The sequence below is a fragment of the Gossypium hirsutum genome, chromosome A12, assembly GCF_007990345.1.
Source record: "Gossypium hirsutum isolate 1008001.06 chromosome A12, Gossypium_hirsutum_v2.1, whole genome shotgun sequence".
NCBI lineage: Eukaryota > Viridiplantae > Streptophyta > Magnoliopsida > Malvales > Malvaceae > Gossypium > Gossypium hirsutum.
The window spans coordinates 37151566-37160827 of record NC_053435.1 but is presented as its reverse complement, the minus strand read 5'-3'; the positions used below and the strand labels follow the sequence as shown (position 1 = coordinate 37160827).

General features: G+C 28.9%; 1 protein-coding gene across 1 annotated transcript; it reads right to left on the bottom strand.

The window, feature by feature from the left end:
* Nucleotides 1–264: 264 nt before the first annotated feature.
* LOC107943218 (uncharacterized) lies at nucleotides 265–7918 on the bottom strand. Its single transcript, XM_016876961.2, has 10 exons — nucleotides 7646–7918; nucleotides 7498–7567; nucleotides 7144–7268; nucleotides 6696–6804; nucleotides 6514–6577; nucleotides 6370–6425; nucleotides 5841–5948; nucleotides 2027–2176; nucleotides 944–1114; nucleotides 265–780 (listed from the first exon to the last, which is right to left on the bottom strand). The coding sequence occupies exons 1-10, from the start codon at nucleotides 7861–7863 to the stop codon at nucleotides 550–552; spliced, it is 1302 nt and encodes a 433-aa protein (XP_016732450.1). The 5' UTR covers nucleotides 7864–7918; the 3' UTR covers nucleotides 265–549.
* Nucleotides 7919–9262: the final 1344 nt, after the last annotated feature.

The following is a 9262-nucleotide window of genomic DNA, read 5'->3' as shown; positions in this document are numbered from 1 at the left end:
TACAAATAAATAAATAAATAAAATTGTTTAATAGAACCTTTATTTACAATTAAAATAAAATTGTAGGCGCCAAAAACATCCCATCGACTATCATCTCTATGAATTAAGGGAAAAATTCCCTGCGCACAAATGAAGGCTAATCACCGACTTCAACAAATCACCCCGGACACGGATGAAAATAACGTTGCAATTTACCACTTCCTATTCCAAGTCAAAATGAAAGAAATGAAATACTGAAGAAATATGATAAATATATACACCTCCTCCAGAAAATATAATTGTATATCATTAAGCAAGAATTCTGAAAAAAAAAAATTGCCTATTTGATGATATCAGTGACGATGGCTATGACTTTCTTGTTTGCTTATCTGTGTAAGTTGTTTTTCTATGGCTGATTTGGTTTTTAACGAAATTCTACATTCTTGTTGGGCGGTGGGGGAAGGGAATAGTAGAGGCACAAACTACAACACTCATTTTCACCTAGTACATATTCATTCATAATTCAACCTATTACATACACTTCATTTAGTTGGGTATCTATCCTACTCATCAAGGCTTTAAGAGTTTTGCAGAATTTGAAGCCATCCAGGAAATGATCACGTCCACAAGTATGTCTACGTCCTTTGAAATTTCTGCACGAACAACCGGCGAGTCTACACCTAATGTATTGCTGACTTCTTTGGCAACAGTCTCCCATGGTGTTCCCACACTCAGATTCGCCAAAAACTCACTTCCACGATTTACTGCATCTGCCATTGCAGGTGGAACATCTGGTAGAGCCTGCAACATACATGTATTAGGAAAACTGTTTGCCATCGCAAAAGAGAAGAAATTACAAGCCAGATTGCTTGCTGGAATCATTCTTAGTTCCCTAAGATGATCAAAAGTACATCATATGTTTCTGCAAAAGATAGCTTCTGAAAGTAATTTGTAAAAATCATACTTGCTGTAAAGGAAGCCCATGATCTCCTGGCAACAATCGAATGGACATGTCTAGCATTGAGCTGATGGCTGACTCTGAACTTAACACCTGAGCCAAGTTTGGAGTTTCATCGATTGTGTCATCCTTGAACTTTATTAGAAGATTTCTTGAAATGCCATAGTAGGACTTTATCTGATAATATGTAAAGAATCCAAAAGCAAAAGTAAGAAAACTAGATTAAGATTGTTAAAGAAAATTAGGACTACCTTAATAAGTATAGTAACTTATCTTAGAAGATGTGATATCTTAGAAGGTTTGATTTTGTAATCTTAAAGGATTGAGTCAATCCCTTAAGAATCTCAATTGCAGATAGGCTAAACCATCGGTGTAACTTAATCTGTACTGTTGATTTTCAGGGAGCTCAACCATAAATAAAAACATTTGCTCTCATTTGTAATCACTCAGTTGTAATCCTTTATAATAATTGAATACTATTGAGAGCATTTACTCAAACACTTTGTGTGCATTGCTTCCTTGTGGCATTTTTCTGTTCTTTTGTTGCTCTTTTGTTTGGAGTTGCTTCCGCTTTATTTTCGATGCCTTAAGAGAATTCTATCGAGAATTCTAAATTTTCAAAAGTTAGGCTGAATTAGGCGGATTTTAACTCAAAAATTCACCTAAAACTGCACAGATCGTAAGACTAAAATTTAGCCCCGTGACACTAGGTGTTTTTTATTCCCCGTCCCAGCATGGCATAAATCTCAGATGTTTTCCTTGCATTGTTCTAACAAAGTTTGACCCAGTTTAAATAGTGACTATCATTCTTTCTTTTTCGTGCTTATAACATTTACTTAAAAGGAATTGGGTGGACCGATTTCAGAATGGTCCACAAATAGAGGCTTTTGACAAGTTCCCATTAAGGGGACACATCAATTAGACAAATGCTAAACTGTAATCTATCTAGATATGGATCAAAACTATCTACCATGACATCCAATCACCAGCCAAGTAAGCAAGTATATAATATAGATCTTATAAACAATGAACAAACAAGAATGCCTAATGCAACAACCTAGGAACAATAGAGTTAGAGATTTTACATACAAGTTGTCGAGTTTCTTCTGGTTTTGGAGTAAAATCTTCTCTTCCCTTAACTAAGTCCATGTACAAGGGAGGAAGTTGCTCAACTAACGGAAGAACCTGTTTCATAATGGGAGGACTAAGGCTCTCTAGCTGCTTTAGTGTCATCTCAGCCTGCAAGTAGCTTGTGTAAAAAGGGATAAGCCATTCAATTCAAAACCACATAATGAAAAAACTCATGTTCGAGAAAAAAAAATTTGACGCATTGCCTCTAGATGGAAGATATAATTTAGAAATTAAAAGAAGCATAAGGCTCAAATTTCACACAATAATATCATTCCTCTTCGAAAGCAGACATAAGAACAAAAAGAACTTTTGAGATGAACTCCAAGTGTCAAACTATCATCTACGTAAATAATTGTGAACTTCAAAATTACTAAAAGTGAACAATGTAAATACTCTTTAACTTTTTAAAACTGACAAAATTGTCCTATTTAAATATGTAATTTTACTAATTTATTTAAACTTAAATTAACAAATATTTAAAAATAGAGTTCACATGATATAAATTTATGTTAAAATTAATAAATTTAACTACTGAATCTTTCATAATTTATTTAAATTTATCTAAATAAATAAGTACTTTTATTAATTTATTTAAATTTAGATGAACTAAGCATAAGTAAAGTTCATTACTTTAATTAAAATATAGTACGTTAAGTTACAATCAAATCATTAAATTCTAAACTTTCAAATTGATTTTTTAATAAAATTTGTTACAAAAAAGTTTCAAATATTTAATAATTTATGGATAAAATTATTGTAAATGAATACATAATAATTATATAACAATTTAAAATTTTAAATAAGCCCTTAATATAAATGATAAGAAAATTTTACAAGTTTAAACACATTCTATTATTAAACATTTATGTTTCAAAATATGATAACTTAGCAGGAAAATTCATAATTAAGTCGACATAGCATGTTTTAAAAATCCTATTAAAATAAAATTATTAATAAATGTTATATAAGATAATATTAAATGATTGAAAACATCAATAAATTTAAATCTTAATTAGAATTGTAAAACATTACACAAGTTATAACAAAATATAAATTGTCATACTTAGAAATATCCATTTTTTTTCCTAAAATAATATTATACCTATACTTTTAAGTTTTAAAACTATTTCAACATACATCTTGGTTAATGATTTGAACGTGTTAACTAATTCTAAATTAAAGCTTTTAAATTAATTAAATATTAATAAATAATAAACATATTATAAATTTACATTGTCATATTAGTAATATTGTAATAACAAGGGACTACATAATAGTTAGGAATTCAAAACAAAGTAGTAAATTATGGCAGATAAGACTAATTATAAACATCATCATTAAAAAGTTAAAATTTGCATAAGCTATTGATAATTTTTTATACATTTATAAATATCATTATACATCAATTTATATCAATATTAAAATTTAACTCAAAAATATAATATCGTTAAATTGAATGTTTCTAAGATTATAAGCCTTTTTAAAGTAAAATTATTGGATCATTTTCTTATAAAATATAGTAGCAAATATTAGTAGTAAATTATTATTAAATTAGTAGCATATGATTGATAACAAGGAAACTAAATTTCATTCAATGCGATTTAATTTGACCATCCAACTAATAAAATAATCAATTTAATCAACAAAGTTAGGAAAATTGAAAATTTTAATTGCCCAATCGCTAATCACTAATAATTGGATGAGATGACAATGTAAGAATATTGTTACGATATTTAATAATGCAACATAACATTATGAATTCTTTAGCAATATGGTTTTTGTAAAAAAATACAATTTCAATCATTCAATTTTTTTTTTAAAAAAAAAATCTCTTTAGGTCTAAACTTTAAAAAGGTCATAATTTGATAACCAATATTTGTAAAATAATTAATACTTTGTTTTTGACTTATAAAATTTTCATATTTCCATTATAATTTTTGATGTACTAATATGGTTCAAAATAAATACTTAAATTTATTTGATAAAATTGATGTTAAATAATTTAAAAATAAATTTAAATAGTTTCTATAAATGGATTTATAAATTAAAATTTTAAATTTAAAAATATAATTACAATAACTAAAAGTTAAAATATAATTTTAATTTCGAAAACTAAAATAATGAATCTTTATTTTATAATTTTATAATTTTTGAATGTTTAAGTATTATTCCAACATATTTTAGAATAAAAATAATAAAATAACTTATTATAATTGAATATTGAAATGCTGGTAGTTAAATTATTATAAAATTCATGTTGATAATGAATCATTGATAATGAAAAACAAATATTAATAAAATATTTTCATAAACATAAAAATCTGTAACCAAATTATGAAATTTCAAAATTTAGTAACTAAAATAAATATTCTAAAGAGTTAAGCAGTCGAAATTATAATTTATCTTCTTCTAAATTTTAAAAATATTAATAGTGTGGACACTGCTATGCAATATGCAGAAAGATGTGATAATACCATTAATCATCTAAGATGTGTAATGGTACTATCACATTATGAGTCGTTAGTCTCTAACAGCCACATGACCAGAATGTTTATCTTTAATGTTAGTACCCAAATTAATAATTTTAATGGTTGAAAGACCAAGTCCAAACCTCTCAAGTAATTGAATAATTATCTCGTCAATTTACTAATAACATACAGTAAACTTCATAATTAAAAGTAATATAAAATAATAATATACGCTAAATAACTTAATAATTATAAAAAAAATTATATTTTTGTGTTAATATTATCTAGTTGGCACTAGCGACCACAAATTGCCTTGTATTTTCTATACATCTTAATCACACAACTACATATAAGAAGTCATTTTCTTGATATTTCTCTTGTCATCCAAACAAAGATAATGAATCTCATTTTCTGTCCCTCATTTCTTTCCATTAAATTTTCATTGATACTTTCCTTCCCTTAAAATTTTCATGAACCAAACAAAGCCTTAAAATTACAGGGAAACCACCCCCCAACGAGGGTATCAATATGATTTCCTAAGTCCACAATTGCTCCTAATCTCATGTGAGACTTAAATACCAAAATTGAAAATCGGTAACTAGATAAAAAACTGCAAGTTGAACCAAACCTGCGTTCTCAAGGTGAAATAAGAAAAACTGAAACCGAAGGCATCATGCTTGACAAGATTGCAAACTACTCTAACAGCGGCTATACTTCAGAAATAGAGAATTAATGTAAGGTTGAGAATGAGAGGAGTTGAAGACTCTTTTATTGCATCAAAACTCGAATACGAGTCATGTGAAAGAATAAACTATAACGGTAACAACTAGAGTAATCCGAGGAGGATACGGCAGTCCCAGATTTAAATAATATTTTACTCAAAGTCATGTAGAAAACAAATCCATGTATTTAAAAGGTCCTAATTCTCCCAATCATAATCAGGTCCAAAATGTATGGAAAAATATATTTCCCCCTAATCATATCAAATAATAAAGTTATAATGGTAACAATTAAAGTATTCCAAGGAGGATAGGGCGTTCCAGAATTAAATAATGTTTAGACAAAGTCACATGTAGTAACAAATCCAAGTATTTAACAGAATCTTAATTCTCCTTATCATAACCAGGGCTAAAATCTAAGGTCAAATATATTTTCTCCTAATCATATTGAACATTTGATATCAATCAAGAAGTTAAAAAGTAGTGATTATGATTAAATAAGCAAGTATAAGTTGTGTGCATTAGAAAACATTATTTGCATCTTTGCATGTAAAGCAGGAAAAAGCTAAGAGTTTTTGTTTTTACCCCCATGCGGATTGTGGGTGTTGATGCAATTTGTGATAGAAAGGGTCCAACGCTTTGGGCCATCGGCACAAGAACAGGTGAGAACAATGGGATAGCTACACTTGCTTCCTGTGAGATAATAAAATAATTCTTATTTCATAAAAGGAGTTACATGGCAGCTATAGTAGGACAATGTATAAGTCGTCAAATGCAGAATAAAAAAGAAAAACCAACATGAGATCTGCTGATCAGTTTCAACCTTAAGGGAAACAAGAACTATGCAAAGTGAAGGTGATCAATCTCACCTATTTGCTTCAGCTGAGATAGTAGAGACAGTAAAGAAAAAGGGGAAAATGAATCTTTTACTCGTATTTTACTAGGTCGTTTGACTTTTAACTTTTACTCCAAATCAGCTTCATATGCAAGTTGTAAGGAGAAATCTTTTTGATAGACCACTTTGATTTGGGAATATGTTGACACTTCCATAATCACACATATCTAACCTTATCTTTTAGTAGCTTTAGACATGCATAATGAGAAGTTCAAATACCTTGTTGTTGAATGCCATTAATACATTGCCGCTCCTTTGCAAGCCATACCTTGAACCTGTACAATGAATTCATTAATCTCATAACTGCAAACAAAAGCAGGCACATCTTGGGATAAATAGCATGCAAGAAGATAATAGTAATACCAATCAAAAGGTGAATGACAGAACCCAAAGAATGGCCGATACCAAATGTAGGAAGATCACGCACCTGTGTGAGGAGCACAAAGTCACATTTTTAATTTCTTTCAAAAATGAACTTGGAAAAGGGTGGAGAAGGTATTCCAATTGGAAGAATATTTATTTGGAAGATTATAGTAACAACTTACTGTTTCTTGTAGAAACCGTAAACATCTATCAAATTTGAACTGGACTTCATCAGCAATGAAGAAGTAATCAAACCCGCTAGCATACGGTGTTGCAATCACCAAAACTCCCCTTGATTACAGAAAAGGTTAAACAGTGAATTCCCTTAATTCTCAGTAAGATAACCCAATTAGGCTCCAGCTTCAGTAAGATAAAATCGCAGTTTAGGTCAAAAGGCAGAACAAAGATAGCATGAACTATAAATGGGTGCTAAAATGAAGGTGTCAAAAAGATTTCAAAAAATATTACAAACAGTACAAGACATACATACATCAGCAATGTCAAATATTTGGGGCCCTGGTGGCAAGAGCAACATGTTTTAGGTATGACCACATTCCCTTCCCCAGTTATCAAAAAAAAAAAAAGTCAAATATTAGGTAAGCAGGCACTGTACTAATGATAACAACTTACTTTTCAGAAAGGCGCTCCAGAAACAAACGATAGGTAAGCTGAGGAGCGGCTCCAACAAATATACCACCAATAAAATGAACGACTGACTTAGGTTTTGAGCCTTTCGGTTTAAGAATCCATGCTCCCTGGATGCATCAAAAGCAAGCAAAAGGGTGAGATGCTGAACATGAAGAAGTTAAAAAGAAGGCTATTTTCTCAAATGCATAAAAGAATTTGACAGCTTTAAGTGTTTCCTCGGTGTTCTATAATCAAGAAACCCAAATCAAAACTTAGAAAAGTAGAGCATAACAAATCGCGTATGCATAATTCGACAAAGTGCGTTGAAGAAAATGAAAACTAAAATCAAATAAAAACCTCGACTTGGCTCCAATCACTTGAACTACCCCAAGCACCTTGAGATTGCCTTACAGTGTCCGTGAGTAACCTGAAAAATACATCAAGAGAAGGAAAGTTAAGCCTCAAGGAACTGGAAGAACAGAAAAAGACATAATCATGTTTATACCTCTCAATATCGCGATAGAGCTGAAGAGAAGAGGACTGTGTCTGGCTGTTTCGATTGGAATCATCGTAGTTACAGAAGATTCTAGGAGTAAAACGAGGATGAATAGGAGATAGCAGAGGAGACTTGAGAGCAGATTCAGAGAAGCATCTAAGAAATCCAATTCTGCGGGAATGAAACTGAAACTGAATTGGGGTTGGAGCCAAAACGCAATGAGCCATATCTTTGAGGATGTGTGTCGTCAGCTTTTCGCTGGAACGAGGGTATCGTTGGTATATTATTCTTTTCTTTTTTCTATTTTTAAATATCATTTTACTTGTGGTTTGTAAACAAAAAAATTTATTTTAAAATTTACACATTTTATCTTATTTGGAACAAAATTAAATTTTAAATTAATTTTACAAAGTTTTTTTAGTAATTCCATTTAGCTCTCATTTTATGGTAGTCGATTTCAATACAATATTTTTATATGGATTGCTATTTTAAGTATTGCTCTTATTGGACTCCTTATATTAGGATATAAATCAAATAATAAATATTATTATATGTTTTATTAGAATTTCTACATGCGATTCGTTGAAATTTTTATAAGATAATATAATAATAAAATTGGATTAATTGAAATTTTTTTCATTAAGTGATAATAACTTTTATCTATTTATCATTTTTCACATTTTTATAAAAAATTATCAAATATTTTTATTTGAATTATTAAAGGTATGTAAAAAAAATTAATCAATTGAAAATATTAGGGTAACCAAGATTATTTTTGTTTTTAGAGGTCTGGAATTGGAGTAATTACCTCGGGTAGTTATAAACACATCCAATTATCTTATGGATTTCCAAACAATTATACATTAATCGACTTTAAGAAATTATTTTTATACAAATTTAAGTTATAAAAATTATATTATAAGTATGAATGTTTAGGATGATTATAACAAAAATTTTCTAAATTTGTATTATAAATATTAGAAAATTATATTATAAAAATAATTTATGTTCATTTTATAAAGTAATAACAAAAAAATTACTTAAATCCTAAATGTAACACCTCTTACCTGAGTCTGAACCTAAACCTGAGTAACAAATATCACATTTGAGTATTGAATCACTTTCATTCTAAGCTCATTTTATAGATTTCATTTCACTTTATAAACTATTTTAATTTCCAATGATTCAATTACATTCCCACTATATTTGACCTTAAGATTCTTTCTTATTTATGATTTATGTTAATTTACTATTGTTCTTTCATTATTTTCTTCCTCCTCTCCATTCCACATTCAATGTGTATATACATATAAAAGAATAATTGACTTTAAATACATTATACATATGCAAAATTTCGTCAATAATTCAAACATTATATTTTCCTTCACAAATAAAACATGAATATGAAAATATTTCTAAGACTACCTTTCTTCTTAAATTATCATCTCCAAAATCAAACTATTCACACTAATATTTATTTTATGATTCTCATAATTTAACATAGTTATTTAATCTATAAAACTTAAAACTTAACCACTTAAAATAGTGCAGTCCATTGCGCAACAATCACATTTTTATTTATATTTTATTCGTCAGAATTGATAATCAAGTTCCACATTTGAAATT